This window comes from Strigops habroptila, chromosome 1, assembly GCF_004027225.2.
Source record: "Strigops habroptila isolate Jane chromosome 1, bStrHab1.2.pri, whole genome shotgun sequence".
NCBI classification, from domain to species: domain Eukaryota; kingdom Metazoa; phylum Chordata; class Aves; order Psittaciformes; family Psittacidae; genus Strigops; species Strigops habroptila.
In genome coordinates, this window is record NC_044277.2 from 100,059,238 (window position 1) to 100,078,307 (window position 19,070).

At 41.2% G+C, this 19,070-nt stretch overlaps 1 protein-coding gene across 2 annotated transcripts in view; it reads left to right on the forward strand.

The window, feature by feature from the left end:
• The window catches only part of CCDC13 (coiled-coil domain containing 13), a 34,374-nt gene that overhangs the window by 6,289 nt on the left and 9,015 nt on the right, over positions 1-19,070 (forward strand). Inside the window, exons 3-12 of one of the 2 annotated variants that reach the window (XM_030494283.1) lie at positions 2,367-2,509; positions 5,936-6,025; positions 6,290-6,406; positions 7,602-7,706; positions 9,391-9,555; positions 10,840-11,070; positions 12,674-12,880; positions 14,023-14,150; positions 16,930-17,013; positions 17,843-17,971. In XM_030494283.1, coding sequence (XP_030350143.1) covers positions 2,367-2,509; positions 5,936-6,025; positions 6,290-6,406; positions 7,602-7,706; positions 9,391-9,555; positions 10,840-11,070; positions 12,674-12,880; positions 14,023-14,150; positions 16,930-17,013; positions 17,843-17,971 — 1,399 coding nt within the window. The remainder of the gene's footprint in view (positions 1-2,366; positions 2,510-5,935; positions 6,026-6,289; positions 6,407-7,601; positions 7,707-9,390; positions 9,556-10,839; positions 11,071-12,673; positions 12,881-14,022; positions 14,151-16,929; positions 17,014-17,842; positions 17,972-19,070) is intronic. The other variant, XM_030494292.1, reaches the window with a different exon arrangement.

Sequence of the window (19,070 nt, forward strand, 5' to 3'; positions counted from 1 at the left end):
CCTGCAATGAGTTTCTGCTAGGAAGAATCAAAATTCAGGTTTCAGGTGAGAGAGACTTGTTCGCTGTGGAGCTTGCAGGAATTTGCACTAGCACTGAAACCACTTGGCTCTGAACTTTGAAAATACTTAGACACCTGACTATAGATTTAGTCAACGCTTAGAATTGCTACCTAAACTTGGCAAGGATCTCAACTGACACAGTTTTGCCTTGGCTGAGTTTACAAAGCATCTCTCTCGAGTAAGGAGTCTCACGGCTTTATTTGCAGAGGGAAGTTCCTCGCAATGGTTTTACATGATAGCACTCACACATGGAACAGCATGTATGCTTAAAGATCTGTGCCTTCCTCTCTCCTTCAGTTTCATAATCTGCAAAATATGAATACTACTACTGCTACCCCCCATCTTACAGAGCTATTGAAAGGGCCAAATGACTTCTGGTAGTCAGACAGATCAAATTTAAGGTGCAGAATATTGTTATTGATAATTATATGGCCCTTAAAAGAAGTATAGGGCCCTTCTGGGGTACACAGCGATCTCTGTTCCTCACAAATCTTCTGCAAACTTGCTATTATTGGCACAAAACCACACACGATTCATAAACATCATATTTTGGAAAACGTTCTGTTAATACCAAAGAGCAGTGTTGCAGCTTTCTCTGCTTTGTGGCATTAAATTCCTTATTCAGGCTCCTTTTGTTTGCCTGAATAGAGCGCATGCAGGATGCTGGCTGAATGCTAAGTCTGGCTTCTAAAGTGGCTTGAGTGTCCCTTGCAACTTGGACTGTGCAGGCTGCATTTCCTCCACTGGGTGCCACTGTTGTTTAGGACAGCAGAGATGACCAGGCTAGTAGGGAAGGGGGAAGCCAGCAATAGCCGGAACTTAAATAACATTTAAATTACACCTTAACTCATAAAAACTACCTGTGGCTCGTATGTAGGAGAGATGATGAGGTATTACTGGGTCAGGACCAGGAGCCAGATGTGCTGTTGCAGCTTCTCTGACTGATTTGTATGCCAGCTTGCGGCAGTTTGCCCCGTGCTTCTGTCTTCCTTGTCTACAACGTGGCAAAAGACCCGTCCACATTGCTTGGGAATTAAAAGCTTTAATTAAATGTGTGCAGTGCATTTGATAACCGTTACATAGAAGCACCAGCCTGGCTTTTGGTTAGTTTACTACTTACCATGATCCTTAGCAGCCATTATTTACCATAAAAACTAAGGAAAAAGCAGCTTCTAGATAGGAATGGAAACACAAATCAGATAAAGGAATAAGAACAGTGAAAATGCTTTTAAAAATAATAAATTTATCTACACGTTTTTTAGTGATATAGGGTCATATTCTGTTCCCAGCTATATTCTACATAGCCCCTTTAATGTCTCTAGGGGTTTTATGGGACTCAGAATTCAGTTAAAAGTGATCTGTCATCCTTGCATCTCGCCTCAACTCTTGAATATAATCTTCATGGATGTCAGCAGAAAAATTAATCCTTCAGAGCACTGAAGGAGGATGAAGGAGTTAAAAAGAATGACAACAGCTGAGTTCAATCTTCATATATCCCACCAAAGATTTGTTATTCTAGGCTCATATTCATTGCTGAGCTAGAGGTTTCCATGGATGTTGTATGCAATTATATTGATTTTGCACTCATGTAAGAACTTTTCTTCACCTACGTGATGTACGTCACTTAACAAAAGCCAAGAGACACACAAGCCAGTCCTGGGGATTCCTGTATTCATGGTACTAATCAAACCCTCTCTGGTGAGGAAGTGAATGAAGTGTCTGTTTAAAAGAGCAATTAAGAGAGTAATACAGTAAGGCTCCGTGTATAATCTCAAGGGATGTATAAATAGGCACAATGAAATTTCTTGAACGTTTTCCAGGACCCAACTGTGATAGTGTGCCTGACCTTTTAGGACAGATGTCTAAAAAAGTTCACACCTCTGTTTCAGCAACTCCTCCAGTAGTAAACAACCAGCACAAAATAGTGTGTTGTCTTTTCCTGTAATACACCACAAAAACCTGTTCATAACTGTCCTTCACAGCAGTGAGCAGAAAACATTTCTACCCTTTCTATGTAGTAATGTTGCTATGACCAGTGTTGTGGCCTTCTGACATGTAGCTGTTGCTAAAGCGTGAAATGTGGCTTTGCTAGCCACAACGTGATGCTGACTCAAAGGGCCAAGCAATCCAGCTGGAATCACTGGCGCCTCTTTTCCTTCTCTTGTTCATTTAAGTGCCTGGCACAGCTCTGAGAGAAATGAATTAGACAATAAAAGTACACTGTGCACTGGACAGAGAACAAAAGCATCATCTATTCTGAATCTTCCCTGTAAGATATGTCCTTTGCTTTTATGTATACTTTTCAGGGGCGTCTGGTTTAGCTGGAGATGTTGCAGCTACTAAAATAGTTGAATTAGCCAAAAAGAATCGTGAAATAACTGCTGAGGCTGAGACTGAAAAAGCCAAAGTGAAGCAACTGAATAACAAAGTCAAACAGCTGGAAAGAGAAGTGAGACATTTTTCTTGTTCTTTTTTGCATGCTAAAACATAGAAATCTAGCTTTTGAGATAGAGGACCTGTAGAAACTGAGTTTGATTCATGTTCCCATTTTGTACTTGCTCTTACATCCATGCTTGCTTTGAGTTCTTGTAATTTCTGTCCATAATAGGAGAAAGGGATGTGTGCCTTCAGCTGTGTTTTCACGTTTGCAGAAAGGAGGAGCTAGGAAAGCTCCTAAATCCATAAATTGTGATGACCCAAGAATTTATGAAATAGTGATTAGGAATGTGTATTTGCCACACAGAGGCTTTTCTAGCACTATGCGAATGATATTTTTCTGATCTTATTTTTCTGTGAGGAGAAGCAAATTTCATACCATTATGTCTTACATTCCCACCTCATTAATACCGGCCATGAATTGATATTCTCTTCTTCTAAGCTTTGTTTGTCCACATAATGAAAGCTGCTTTCTGACATAAGTACTTCCAGAACTGAGACAGTAACAAAATAGATCATGTAAAACAGCAAATCTTCACTCAGGGAAATTAATTTTTCACATATGAAAAATTAGTATGAATGTTTCATATGTGCTAACCTATCACAGGAATAATTTTACTCAGGTGACTGCTAAAATGAAAATTAGAGGCCCTGATGGCAGCGTTTACTTTGTTCATTGGCTACTACTGCTCTTCCTTACACAATACTGGTAAAAATTTGGGTAATTTTTAATGCTTTTTTTCTGCACTTTGCTTCCTTAGAAGCATCGTTTAAATGGATCAATAATGTTTATCATGCTGACAAATGCATTTTTGACTTCATCTTTCACAATCAATTATCACAAATCATGCATTTATCTGAATTGTACCCCAGTTACCTGAAAGTTGAAGAAATGGTAGATTAAAATTTTGAGAACACCTCCATATATCCACAGTGTTCTGGTCAGAGGGGTCTTGTCAAACAGTTGGCAGGCTGGCTGAGAAATGTCAGGTGTAGCTGGGGACCTGCAAAATCACACAAGAAGGGGAGCAAACCATGAATAATTTCAAGAAAAATCAAGTTGGTTATAATCCCCTACTTGCAGAAGTGTAATGACCGTTATTCAAACAGAAATTTAAAGTATCATCAGATACTGACCCAAAACAAAGGACCACAGGCATTTCGGGAAAGGAAATCAAACTGAGAGCAAACATAAATTTTCAAGGAACAATAATTGCTGGTCAAAGCAGAGATAGACACGTTAAATGTGAACTAATGTGCCCTTAAACACCAACACCATCAAAATCAAAACTAAATACAGCAGTCTGTCTCATCTGAGGTAAAGATAACCGCAGCATGAATCCCACTGAAACCATGCCCTGGTCAATGTTCTACATTTTCTCACAACCTCACTTGGAGTGGCTTTTCTCTAAACTGATGATGACTGGCTGAGTCTGTGAACTGTACTTGTTCAGTAGAACTATAGGAAGATAAGGAGGCTGACAAGAAAACTGAAGAGGAACTTTTTACAAGGGCAGGTAGGGATAGGACAAGGGGAATGGCTTTAAACTGACAGAGGGGAGATTTAGATGAGATCTGAGGAAGAAGTTCTTCCTGTGAGGGTGGTGAGGCCCTGGCACAGGTTGCCCAGAGAAGCTGTGGCTGCCCCATCCCTGGCAGTGTTCAAGGCCAGGTTGGACAGGGCTTGGAGCAACCTGGTCTAGTGGAAGGTGTCCCTGCCTGTGGCAGGGGGTTGGAAGTGGATGAGTTTTAATGTCCCTTCCAACCCAAACCATTCTGTGAAAGAGAAGAGCTGTCACAGATGGAAACCTGCATTAATTCATATCTCTTTAATAGCTCTTAGGCTAAGCTGGATCACTGTCTAGACACACTCATCTTTTTCCATTGATTGTAGAAAGAACCAAGACAACTAAAGTGCCATTCAGTTGCCCACGCATAAGTGTGAAAGTACAATCTGAGATGCCACTTAAACCTCCTAGACATCCCTGCAAGGCTGTTGGACGTGACGGGACAGGCAGTGCTGAGGTGCTGACTGGTGCAGTGGCTGAAGGCCTGCTGGGTACCCTCAGATGCCTCAAATGGGACTAGGCAGCTGTGGTCCCACAGCCTAGTCACATCCACTTGGTGTAATGTAGGAGTCTACTGTAGAGTGAGCTGAAGACTTACCTGATTTTATTGGCCAGGCTCCATTCTTTATAAAAACTCCCACACTGAAAACAAGGAAAATGTTAATTTGTGGTTTGACTCTCATCCCCTGTGCTGACTTCTAGATGCCTTAAACCCTGCAAAATGAATTGTCGTGACGCAATTGCATCACAATATGTACTTTCACCAGTTATTTTACATAATTAACTCTTTGCTTGTATGAAAAGTGAAAAATATGTAAATCCAAAGTGTTTTAACATGACTCTGTTCCCCCAAACAAAATGGAAGGTGTGGCCATTGAGCAATCACTTAACAAAGGGTGGTACATGTAAACAAATACTGCAGATGGATGTTTGCAGAAAACTTCCTTAGAATTTGATCTAGCAGCTGCCAACACTAGCTGAAATATCTGATTCTCAGTCCATTGACTAAAAGAGTTTATGAACTGTATAGAAGGGGTTGCCTAACCAATGATTTACTTGCAAAGAAGGGGTGACATTAGAGCTGGTTCCAGGTTACACTCTGTGTTTCACCAAATAATGATTTGAATGAAGAAGCTATTCCTTAGCACCTTTTTTTACTCAGGCAAATAATCAAGATTTTCCTCCCACCTCAAAGAATGAAGTCTCAGCCCTTTAAAGCAACATTTCCTGGCCTTTTCAGCTCCAAATTACAACACTCCTGACCAGTAAGAAGTCTTTGCAACCTCAACGTAGGACATGGTTCAGATCAGGAATGGCTTATGTCTGCCTGCCTTTGCTGTGGCGAGCAATCGGATGTATATTCTTCACAGGTTGAGAAATGCTACCTTAGAGCTACCAGCTAAAGAGAAATGGCCTTAACATCATTGCTAAATGTCGTCTGTAGGGCAATAGGTAGTCATTCCTTCTTTTACATTCGTTTGGTGAGTAGGCCTATGAGGTTTTTATTAAATATCCTGTACTGTAGTGGATTTACATTTATGTATATAAACACTTATTTTATGAACTTACGGTAATAAAATCCTCCAGAAGTCTCCATACTTGATAACTGGTCCTGTCTCAGCAAGTCAGAGACATTTTCACTGAATTTATTCCACAGTAAAGTAACATATGTTACTTTGGGAAGTATTTCAGGAAAAAAAAAATATGCTTTCCTACTGATTGTATTTAAAAACAAGGGAAAATTAAGTTGTTGTCTGTTTTTTTCTGAGAGTAAATAAACATCCATGTTGTACTTTTTTGCTAATTAATATTCCATGGAGGTATGCTCTTCACTGTATTCATTTTATAATAACAGTGCATTTTCTTTACAGTTACAGACAGCCGTAGAAAAAATACATTGTCTTGGTGGTGGTGATGCAGGAATCAAGCAATCAACTCTGAAGATGATAGAAGGAAACTTGGTACGAGTTGTAATTGAAGAGAGGAAATCAGAAGCTGTTACTTAGTTCTCTCCTATTGTGCAATCCTTTCCCTATGACACGAACATATCCCTGTCACTAGTTTTGTGGCCAAATTGCTCTGTATCGCCTCTGTACCCCCAAAATTAGGGAAGGCATGGGTCTGGAAAAAGAAGATTCTGTGATTCTGAGGGATCTGTGGATCTTAATCACTTCAGTTTTTCCTTGAGCACTGTGTGCTTACCAAGTACATTCTTCTCTTCAAAGGCTGAAAGTCCAGAGGTGAAAGCATTGCAAGAAAAATTAACTGCAGCCAACTTTAAAGTGATGGAATATCGTAACCAACTTCAATCTGCAAAGCAGGAACTGAAGATGACCCAAAAGGTACTGTTGCAGGATGCAGTCTGTGTCTGGGATCCTGTGCAAGAGGTAAATTCTTGTGAAATCAGGAGGCTTCTTTTCTTTTGAGCTTTGATGAGCCTCCAGGAAACATTCCAGTGAACTGTAAAGAGGTAAGGAAAGACAGAGGTGTAGTGGTTGCATTGGAAAGATATGCACATGGACACACAGATTTCATGCTCTGGCATGATGACTAGATGACCTTGTCCATTATTTCTATTGCTATGACAGGTACAGATTCTTCAAGGTTTGAAAGTCCCAGTAGAGCAGAATAGCTTTAAAGCACGCGTTCAGGCCCATTCCTCCTTTCCAAAACATTTAATTATGTATTTACTTTAAAAGTAGGCTTCAGTCCCATGGAAATCAATGGGATTAAAGACCATGCTTGAACTAAAGTACAGTTTGTTGGAGTGACATCCGGAGTAACCTTTTTGATTCATGATGGATTTTAAAGCGTTACTATGTGCTCTGTTTCTTTTGGTTTCATTACTTTGCATAAGAGACCTGCAATGCAGATCAGAGTAGAAATATGGTCCTAAAAATAGAATTCTGCTGACCTTTTTATAAATAATTTAAATGCTCTTCATACTAACTTTAGCTCTGGTTAATGTGGCTGTGTTGGAACTGTGTAAGAGAGATTGGCTCAATTCCTGATTGCAAGGGTGTGCATTAAGACGCTACTCTGTTCCTGTTTAGTTCTGGTTAAGTATTCATTGTATCAAAAATAATTACATATATTGACAATTTTTAGTACTAGTTAGTAAACCTTGGTGGTGAATTTGAAATCTTTTTTACAAGATTTTACAAGAAGTAGCACAGTTTGCCACACAGCTATACAGCTAGAGAGAACAATTTGACACTCTCCATAGGCAGGCAGGAAAACACAGATTCACGTTTTTTTTAAATCGAAGAATAATACTCAAACATATAAAAATTCTGAAATACCCACCTCAAGAAGTAAAACCATTCATGTTAGCCAAACTTCTCCTACCCACCAACAATCTGTATTGAAATAATGATCTGAAAGAGCTTACATCCCATGAGATACTGGGTATCAGATGCAGGCCACTCTGTATAGATAGTGTTTTGTGTTTACTGCTAGAGTGAGCAGCTTTTCCACCCCCCTCCCCAACATGTATTAAGCCTAGCCTTCTTGTTAATGTTAATTTTTTTTTCATAGCTTTTAGCAAATGAAGTTGGTGAAGATGTGAATATTCAAAGTCTCTTGACCAATTCTGGCAGCTGGCGTGGACGAGCACAGCAAATTCTTGTTCTCCAAAGCAAGGTGAGTTAAGACCCTGCAGGGTGCCATGTAAGCTGGGTACCAGGGTGCTCTTTCTAAGTACAGATATTACATCAGTTTAAAGTAAAGATACTGTTAGTTCTTTATTACATAACTCCTAGCATCTGTACTTGTTTATAAGGTATGTCCCAGTACAGTGTTTACTGCAACTACATGGCAGTTTTCTAAGTTGAAGAAAGCAACTGTTAGAATAAAACACTTTATGGTAACTTTTGTAGTAGTTTTTAGGTATGTTTGTATGTGTCAGCACATGCATGTGCATGTGTGGTGACAGGGATGTTATATTTTAAGTATGTGTTGATGTGTGCAGGGTCTTTCAGAGTTTCTGCAGATTATAGTAGTTAGTCTATTGCAAACCTGCAAGCTTCAGTATTTAAGCTGGGAATTTTTCTCATCTGTGTCAAAGGAGAGAGTTTGGTCACCTTAGGCAGTTAAAATCGCAGGATGTTCTGAAGGTGCCTTTCTCCACTGAGTAGAGAAGGAGCCCTGTTCATTGTCTGTGCTCTGACTTAGACACCTTTGCTCAGTGCCTAAAGTCAGATGGGAAGAATTGAGGTCAGATAAGATTTTCAAATTGTTCCCCCAAGAACTTCAGTAAAATCTTTAACTCTTGAATCTTCTGAAGGGCACAGCCTAGCTGAAATGTCAGCTCAAGACGGGGAGGCAGTTTTTTCTGCTGTTTAATTCTATGCCAACAAACTGATTTTTGCACTCTGACTGAAAATGTTAACCTCTGATTTCCCTGGAGCAAATTACATTTTCCTTCTGTTAGGCCCCCTGGCTGGGATTCATCTAAAGACTGTATGTACTGTACTCTAATGTAGAAATTTCTTTCTGAGCCAGTCTCCTCAGGCCCCTTCAGTAGTCAGTGGGGATCATGTAAATACAATCACTTGATCAAAAGTGAGGTAGGTGCATCTTGTCCCAGAAGACACCTCCAGAAAAAGGCAGAGGAACTGTGCTGTAGCAGTGCCCATTTCCTTCTACTGACTGTAAAAAAGGTCTATAGCAAATAGCTGAGATGCAGTTGCTTAGTTCACTTGACTGCACATAGGTGTTTAATGCTAGCTGAGATGCCACAGGATGTCCCTCTGGCTTCTGGTCATCTCTAGAGGATTACGGATGTCTTGTAGATCCTGGATCATGTGTGTCTTCAGTATCCCAGGGCATCTAAACCAGCACTAGGTACCCATGTTCAGGCTAGTGAACTGTGCCTTTGATTGTGGGCATCCTGGATGGTGATTCTGCTAAAGACCAAGATGCTTAAATGTAGATAGATGAGTGGGTGTCTGCCCTTTTAGAGGAGATCTAAGGTATTATTCTGTTGCCCACATGTGTGTGTAGTGGCAATCAAGATGCTTTGGAGTGTCTGCCTAGCCTCCATGTGGCCCAAGTAGAGCACATATATCCCATGTGTCCTGAGTCTTCTGTCAGTCTGGTGTTACACCTCCTCCCTGCACAGATGCCCTAGATATCTGCATGTTTGTTAGCAGCTAACACATTTAAATTTGAAAGAGAAGACATTGCTCTGTGTTAGTTAACCATGATAATGTCAAGAAGTAATATGATGCCGCACTCTGAGCTCCTTTTGGTTATGTCCTCTTTGGGGCTGGACCACTGTACTCCTGGAAAGGGCTCTGAATGTGTTGTCGTTATTGTCCTCTAGGTTCGAGAGCTGGAGAATCAGTTGGGTCAAAGCAAGACCAGAAAATCACTGAGCAAGGTTGATGGGGAATTGCTGGCACTTATTGATCCAAGGAAGTTATCAGCCCAAGAGAAGAACTTCGTGAAGATTCGCAGCTTAGAAAAAGAAAAGAAAGAAACTTTGGAGGTAAAACGCTGTGAGCTGACAGAGTCTTATTTGGGTATATAGTGTGTAATAACTTGCCTTACCTTACTTTCAAGGTGTATGTTACATCCCATCCAGAGACCATTTCAGAAACCCACCTGGTTTTTGATCTGCTGGAGGAAGTTCTGCCATGCTCCACAGACTGCGCAAAAGGCTTCCACACTTCTTGTCTGTATTGCAGTCTTGTGTGGACAGGCATGCCTCTGCAGTACAAAATTTGGTCTTCACCTCTGCTTCTGTCTTCAGCTTGGGGCCCCCAGCATAAGAAGGTTATAGGCCTGTTGGATTGAGTCCAGAGGAGGCCATGAAGATGATTAAGTGCCTGGAGCATCTCTCCTATGGAGACAGGCTGGGAGAGCTGGGCTTGTTCAGACTAGAAAAGAGAAGGCTCTGGGGAGACCTTAGAGCAGCTTCCAGTGCCTAAAGGGGCCAACAAGAAAGGTGAAGAAAGGCTTTCGACAAAGGCATGTAGGGGTAGGACAAGAGGGAATGGCTTTAAACTGACAGAAGAGAGATTTAGATTGGATATTAGGAAGAAGTTCTTCCCTGTGAGGGTGGTGAGGCCCTGGCACAGGTTGCCCAGAGAAGCTGTGGCTGCCCCATCCCTGGCAGTGTTCAAGACCAGGTTGGACGGGGCTTGGAGCAACCTGGTCTAGTGGAAAGTGTCCCTGCCCATGGCAGGGGGATTGGAACTAGATGGTCTTGAAGGTCCCTTCCAACCAAAACCATTCTATGATTTATGTGTCACATGTATCTGTTTAGCCTGAAATGTGGCCATCTGACAACTGTGCCTGCTAGGTGAAGTTGGAAAGAGGGAGAGAGACCCTGGATTGCAATACAGCTGGTACTGGCTTTATACTGAAGGCATATGTAGAAAGAAGCCCTGCTACAGCTGCATCCAAACTCTGTAGCATCCCTCTTGCACTTTGGCCAGATGTGCATTCTTCGTGTAATATTAAATACAAACCAGGAGCATACAGAATTAGGTTTTAATACAAAATTATCATTTGCTTCTCGGCACATACTGAATTAAGCTAGTCCACTTGTGTTCCTGAGCAGACAGACGTTTTTTTGTTTTGGTGCTGGCAAGCAGGCAGCGAGTTGTAGCATTTGTAATTTCTACTTACTTTGGGATGATACAGAATGCCAGTGCCGTTTTTTTATATTCTCCCAGGCAATATGTGATTCCTTTAGCTCACCAGAGCACCTGGGGCTTGGTGATAGGCTATAACTGTCATTTCCTATGATGTGTTTGCATCACTGCAGAAACTCACTGGGAAATATGATGCTCTCAAAAAGAGTCATGAGGAAGTGAAAAAAACCCTTGATGCATCAAAAGCCAGGAACAAAGTACTGTGCAGTGAAGTGAAAACCCTGAAGGGACAGATCGTAATCTTGTTGGAGAAAGGAAAACACGACAATGAGCTCATAGACGCTTTACTGGTATGGTCTGACTTTTACTGTTGGTTCCAGCCCCTGCATATCAGCCCTCTTTCTGTAAGTGATGAAACATGATGTCATTTAATGACACAGACAACCTTAGGGTATAGAGGAGCCTGATGAATCAAACTGTGACAGCCAGAGGTTTCCTAGGCAGCTATTCTGTGTTTTGGATCAGATCATGTAAAGGGTGCAAGACAGCACCAGGCGTGACACAGTTGCAGTGAAGTGGCTCTAAGCTTCAAATATTGGAAGAAACATTTTGCAAAAGAAGGATTGAATAGGTTTGTCTAGAAGGTTGAGGAAGGGCTTCATTCTTGACCCATGAAGATGGACAGTATTTTCTGTTCTGCTTTCAGCTTCATTGGCAGGTTTGGTTTCTTTTCTTAGAATGCCAGCAATTTTGCACTTTCATTTTTTGTGTTACACAGCTCAAAACACGCAAGCTGAACCATGAGTACTAACCCATATGCACATTCGCTTGCAGTAGCTAGAGCTGAAATTTGGCCTCTTCAAAACCAAGAGTATTAGCAAAGATTCAAGATGCAGTTATGCTGAAATAAATAGCTGCTGTCATGGTCTTGCAGTATCCCTTTGTCCTGACATGGTTCTAAATAGTCTTCCCCAATTTCAATAATTTAAAAAAAAAAAAAAATAGAAAATATGCTGCTTCTTAGTAGGGTTAGCTCTGTGTTTCCTGATCCAGCTCCTCACAAGTTTCAAATCACACTTCCTTGCTTCTTTAGGTTTTAGCTAAGACACGCTTATGAGTAAGCTGGCATTCACCTTTCTGCACACCAGGCAACCGCTAGGAGCGTGGGTACTGACCAGCACATTAGGCAGATTCTAGAGGAGCCAAATAACAGTTTTCACTGTTGCTAAGTCTTAGCGTCTCACTAAAATTATTACAGAAAGACACAAGTTTACTTGGGAGGAATGGTTAAACTGTTTTATGCCTTACATCAAAGAAGCACCTTGCTTGCAGTTTGTTGTCCTGACAGAACCAACTGTCTGGCAAGTATTAGATTTGTCAGTGTGAGAAAAACTCCAAAAGCCACTGGTAAAACAGCCTAGCCTTATAGCTGTCATCTCATACTACCCTCATCTTTTAATGTCGCTCACACAATCTGATCATGTTCTAATTTCATGAAAAGCACATTGAAATCTTTACTTTTATCCAATTTATGAAAAAGTCACCTTCATTGTCAAAGGCCAGCCTTAGGTCAGCCTTTCTTGCTCTCTTTTCTGCTATACTGAGTAGCAAAGCTGCCAGCAACCTGAATCTCCCGGTTGCTCAGGTCTTTTCTACTTGCACTGCCCGGTCGCTAAAGTCTTGATATGACCAGCAGGAGCCAGTGGGGATGGACTGTCCTTACCCAGCCACATGTGTCTGGACATTGCAAGTAGATGTCCTGTGCACTCCTTTCAATTGATAAATGCTGATGCGGTGATCTCATGCTTAAAACATAACGGACTAAACTCTTGGAGTAGCACTAGTGACATCAATGTGCTTACACCAAGGAATGGGTTTGGCAGAGCAGAGTCTTGCCCTAGCATTCCTAAACAGGTATCTGACTTGGAGGGTGTAAAACACCCGGGGAGTCTTAATAATCATTGTGTACAGAAGTGAAGATCTCACTCATTGTTTCTATTTTATCAGGCCCAGCAGAAGCAAATGCAGGAGATCTTAAAGCACCTGAGCCATCAGGATGAGAAGAACAAGGAGTCCAAGCACATGCTAGGGCAGAACTTGAACAGTGAGGTTCAGAAGCAAAACTGCCTTATAGAGCAGCTCAGACAGGTAGTGGCTGAACGAGAAGCAATGGTTAAAGAGCTGGAAGAAGAGGTTGAGCAACTCACGCTTCAGGTAGACAGAAAAAATTAACTGGTGAAGCATGCTTTGTAATAATTTTAGATCTGCTCTCCCACTTCCTTCTCCCTTGTTATCTGAGTTGACTGCTAGCTTGAGACACTAATACCTGTCCTACTGATAGCCTGTCCTCTTGGAATGGTAAAGCAAGAATTTTCTCTTGTAACTCTTGAATTTCTTTCCTGTACATAACTTTTCTTTAAGCTGTTTAAGCAGCAGAAAACATAAAAATATCAACCACATCCACACGTGGCTCTGTGTCAAGGCTGTCACATAGCTGACAGCAAGGGTTGGGCTACAAGGGGGACTTCTCAGTATTAAGCATCCTTGACCGCTGAAGGAAGCAAGCAAACAAACATAGGTGAAGTTGACATCGGGAGGCTGCCATGATACCCAGCTACATCCCTATATGGAGTGATGGACCCCTAGTAAATTATTCTCATCTCCCATTGTAAAACACTTCAAAAATTTCCTTTCCTTCAGACCTCTAAACTATTGATATGAATCTGACAGGCCTCAAGCATATGGAAATTTCATTGTACAGATGAAAGAACTGGGGAGGTTGGCCCCTTACAAACTAGTATGGTAAAAATGTTTTAAACTTTTATGATTTAGTGATGCAAACTGACAGAGGCAAGATGGCACTACTGCCAGAGCACAGGCACAGGAGTTGAGAAGAAGTCCACTAACCTGCCAAAGGCTTCTCATGTGGTCTGATATCTTACAAGTCAGGTTTTGTTAAGAGTATTTAGGCAGCCAATTCCTGTTGATATAAAACCCTCATAGGGTTATGGTGAGATTGTGGATCTGTCAGATGTCTCAGTAATGAGAGCTAGAGCATTGAACCCAACGTCAAACTTGGGTTAGGGACAAAAATCAACTGTGCTGGCAGTGGTAGTGGTGGTGCTGCACTGTGTGCTTCTCTAGTGAGACTGTGTGCACCCTATGATTTCATATGCAACTTGCTTTGTTTTCATTCTGCAATGGATAGAAGCTAAAGGAAACTTTCTGAGAGGTTCTGTAAATCAAAAGTTCTGGCATGCTTATAGCCATAATTATAAGCTGCTGATTAGGCATTGATGCAGCTATTTTTCTTTGAACTGTGTAATCGGTTTTATAACCTGCTCCAACATTAACAGTTGAAATCTGCCTATGAAGGGGACAGTTTGGAAGCTGCTGTAACACCACCTTCTGAGTACTCAGAAGATCCAGGTTCTAAGCCTGTGGCATCAGGCAGCAATGAGGTTGGAAGGACTGGATCTGCTCGGTAAGAAGACCCTAATGTCAATGTTTATAATTGCTTTGAGTTATTTGGAAGCATGGTTTTCCCAGGCAACTGTATGAAACCACAAGTGCTATGTGCCAGCAGTGATGGCAGCCTGTTTACAGTATATAGGAATCTCTAATCACATTATGTCTTGGATTTTCATGCTGGAACAGAGAAAGATCTACAGACTTGCAGGCATTACTACATTTGGCATGATGGTAGTGCAGCTAATTCTCCTTCTGCAGCTCAGATAATGTTTATGTGGTTAGCTTAAGTGCCTGTGATTCTTCTCTCTTATGAGAAACGGGGTTTCTAATGAGCAGACTTCTGAAAGCAGGGTGGCGAATACATACAGAATGCCATTTTAGGTAAGCACTAAATCGCTGGCTCATTATTTAAATCAATAAATACACTTGGAATAAGATTACTTGCAGAAACGTTGAAAACACCCCACATCATTTGTTCTTAACAAATACCCTTTTTAAAGCCTCACTGAAGACCATGTAAATTACACTAATCTTAATACAGCAGTAAATCTGATTTTTGTGTACACTGATGTGGATCTGTGTCACTCTGGCTGTGTAAAGAGACCATAATACCAAACCAGGTTATATCATTTCCTATTAAAATTCTGGTTTTGTTGCTAAAGAGTTCATGGTCTAATTGACAATCAGAATTTGAGACTGGTCTTCTGAGAAAGAAGGAAATTTTTCATCATGTTAAAGTTGCAACTGATTTCTTCTATGTAATTTTAACTTGCCTACCATATTACTTTAGACACTGAATGTGGTTTTAAAATTGACAGATGTATCCCTGTCAATCAGAGTTAAAGTAGAGCATTACTATGAAATTTAAGAAAAGTTCTTCTCAGTGTTTTTGAGTTACAGTTAAAACAACCTTTATTTCAAAGTTTCCGCATCTCTGTTGTTATACCTTTCTGACTGACTTTATTCTCCCACTTCTAGTTCTGCAGTGTGCTCTCAAGGAGTAAATCGTAGAATCATGGAATAGTTTTGGGCGGAGGGGACATTAAAGACCACTGAGTTCCAACCCCCTGCCATGGGCAGGGACACTTTCCGCTAGACCAGATTGCCCCAAGCCCTGTCCAACCTGGCCTTGAACACTGCCAGGGATGGGACAGCCACAGCTTCTCTGGGCAACCTCTGCCAGGGCCTCACCACCCTCACAGGGAAGAACTTCTTCCTCACATCTCATCTAAATCTCCCCTCTGTCAGTTTAAAGCCATTCCCCCTTGTCCTGTCCCTACCTGCCCTTGTCAAAAGCCCCTCTCCAGCTTTCTTGTCAGCCTCTGTAGGCACTGGAAGCTGCTTTAAGATGTCTCCAGAACCTTCTCTTCTCCAGGCTGAACAAGCCCAGCTCTCTAAGCCTGTCTCCATAGCAGAGGTGCTCCAGCCCTCTATCTTTGTGGCCTCCTGTGGACTTGGTTTAGATAAAAATCTACATTTTATCCACTTTTTTACTTCATATATCTGCTGATATTAAGCAGGAAGGCAAGCAAGATAATGAGGTTGGGTAATGGCTTTGTAGAAGCCACTAAGTGCAGTGCATAAATTATTGCTTGTATACGTGGCTAACATAGCTCTGTCGTGAAAATAGCTGATATGTCAGGTGGGCAATGAATGAGTCTGGAAATTGCAAGAGCCGTTAATAATTTGGTCAGCAGGGCTCACTCATTCCATTAACTTTAATATGCTGATGAACTCTATTCCGTTTTACTTTAGTGAATCATCTTTTCCTATCACGAAAGATGAGATGAAAAATGCTATAAATAGGAACTAAAGCCCCTTGGAGATGTCGAAGTAAAAATCTACATTTTTAGACTGGGCCACTTCTGTCATTACCAACCTTAACTTGATTTTAGGATTAACCACTCCTAGTCTAGAAGGCAGCTCTGCCTGTTCCACAATATTAAGGGTTTATGCTCTGTCAGCTGCAGCCTAAAGACAAGGAAACATGGGCTAAGTCTGGAGTGACTTGCTTTTAGGCAGCTGAGCTGAAATTCAGAAAACAAACACACACTAGAATTTTATGTTCCAAGTACACATATTATGCATAAAATTCATCTAGACTGGAAATGATTCTGTAGTGTTGTCTCCTCGTCTTAGAACAAGTAAGCCTGACAGATCTTCCTTAGGGTGTCCACAAAGTAGAATGGTTCAGAAAACTATATGAAGTATATTTTTAGAAGGCATTTGGAAGTAAGTTGTGCACCTTGTTGCAGAACAGGAATTCATTTGGTTAGAAAGTGTGCAGCATGCAAACACCATCAAACAAGCACAGTAACCTGTGCTTGTCTCTCACCGCAGTGGGTGAAAGAGTAAGATGAGAGTGCTCTGTCCAAGGCAGTGCCTGTGAGGAAACAGCAGCGGTGGCTGCTTGTGTGGCTGTGTGCTCCGTTTGAGCCAAGCAGTGTTGAGACCATGCCTGCTCACAAGTTGCTGTGTGACTACTCTGTGGCATGGAGCTCCACAGTGCTAGTCTGGAGTGCCAGCAAAGTATCCCCAGAAGCCCAGAGATCAAACACTGAGCTACATTTTTTTGTACACTGGAGACAAAAAGTGTTTTTGCAGCATGTTTTGGAGTTGGGGAGCAAGCTGAGTTATTGTGTATGTAGGGCCTGTATGATACCCACTTAGGAGGCTCTGGGAATCTTTTCCCTACAAGGCAACAATAAATACAGTCATTGGAAAATGACTGGAGTTCTTGGAAGACTGCCCTCTGCAGAGCTCAGGGTCTAATACAGCTTTCTTCCTCTCAGCACAGTGTCCAAGATGGGCCATACACTCGTAGAGTCAGCAGCTACTAAGCCTTTCCATCTCAGTAATAACATCACACCTGGAAGGTATGTATGTAAACTTCATCATAAACAAGGGAGGTTTCCTGCCATGCTCCACAAGCTGCGGGCCTTATCCTTGTGTGCCTTGTTTCTGAAACAAACGGCTTCTTTCACCATCCTTTCTACTGGATACTGCCGAAGGCTTCTGACACAGACTCTATCATCTTCTTACTATCTTAATTTTTTTAATTGACTGCTAGTTTTATGCTCCATAAATCCCATTTTTCCCTTTTCACCTCCAGCCACCAAGATTTCTCCTACTTTTTGGTCTCAAGGAGATATTCCTGAATACTACTCCTATGTGGAGAGGTCGGAGAAGTAATGAAGTACATAATAATGGGATACATGGGAGAACTGGCTCTTCCTTTCATCACATATCAGACACAAGAACAGCCATTGTATTAATGCTGCCTGAAGCCTTTCAGTGGGAGAAAATCAGTAGCATGCCATTTAACAGGTTAGCTAGCGCTTTGGAGAATCCACATGTAGGCTTCTTTTACTTTGGCAGTAGCAAAGTAACTACTTTGCTACTGGGAGGAGAGTCAGTGATAGTGAATTGATAGGAGGTGGAAGTTTATTTTCAGGGGTAGTGGGAAGGGAAAGCACCTTTGTGAAGGAAAAGACCTTTCTAATGAAACTCGTGGTAGCTTTATTTCCAAATATTTCTGTTCCATTTATTGCAATATAGAGATTGGTTCTGGGGGGTAGTAGTGAGCCTGGCTCTGCTTAGTCTTCACACAAGTGTATTTTGGTATGTTTTTCAAATCCTGTCTTTGTTTCATTTCTTTCATTTTTGAAATGGGAAACAGACTCTCTATGCTTCTGCTGCTTTTAGGCTTGCTGGCACTAACAGCCTGGATTTGAAAGTGCTGCAGACACAGATCACAGAGCACAAGGCTCTCTGCCAGGCTGCTGAAGTGGAAAGAGACAGGCTCCTGGAACTGGTCACTGTGCTGCAGAAAAGGTAGTGGCTGATTCTGCCAGTATCCTTTGTGGGATGCTGCGATTAAGGAGTGCTTGAGACATGTGCGAACCTATAGCGTGCAGTACAGTACGCCATGCACTGCCAGGGTGATCCTTTCCTTAAATAGGGGCTTTTAAATTTGTTCTACTCAATTTCCCTGCCTAGTTGATGATTCACTTTTTTTATTATTATTCTTTTAGAACAAAGAGCCAAAAAAATGGAGTCATCTTCAAGCTTGCTGCACCTAGATGAAATTAGAATTCTTGTACTTATATACATGTGGTGTTATTTAGGCAGCAATATTATTCATCAGTAGTAAATACTGTAATTATAGTTGTAATCTGTCTTCTGTTCCAAAAGCTTTTCACATTCTTATAAGTTACACTGTATCTTCTTCTAAATGAATTTATTCTGCTTTGATTGAAGCATAGGTGTGATTTTATTTTTTTTTTCCCTTTCTATTATTCAATTCAATTTAAGATGATGTGAAAAACCAACTATGTTTTAAGGGGGCAGGAAAAGCAAAGTCCTTTCTCTTTGGACACCTTTCAGCTACTGGGTTTTTTTTGGTTTTTTGTTTTGTTTTTTTCCAGTTAGAGAATGTATATTGTTTGATTCCCAAATCTATATTCCAGCTTGTAGGAAAATACACTTTTGTCTGTGTGCTTTTGAATACAATAGGCACTATTCGCTTGCTTGCTTTATTTTAAAATAGTTATCATTTCTCACTTGTCCAGCTTTGGTCCGATACAATTAATTGCAGTAAGAAAAATACATCTTTTTTATAACTGTGATAAAGGTGCTTTTAAGAGCTAAATCCTGGAGATGATACACACTGGGAGAATCTTGCTCCTCTTTGTAAGACCAGTGATTTTAATAGAGCTATGCAATTAGATAAGAATGGAGGTGTGAGTGATAGCTAAAATGGGGCTATCACGAATATGGGATAATGAAGAACGCAGAGCCAATGAAATGCGTAGTTGCTTGTAAAATGTACCACAGACTGATGATTCAGCAGCTCCACAGTTATTACACATATATCAAGAGCTCCTGCAGGTAAAGTAAATTTTGTGAGATTGCATGCAATAATTCTTGCAAA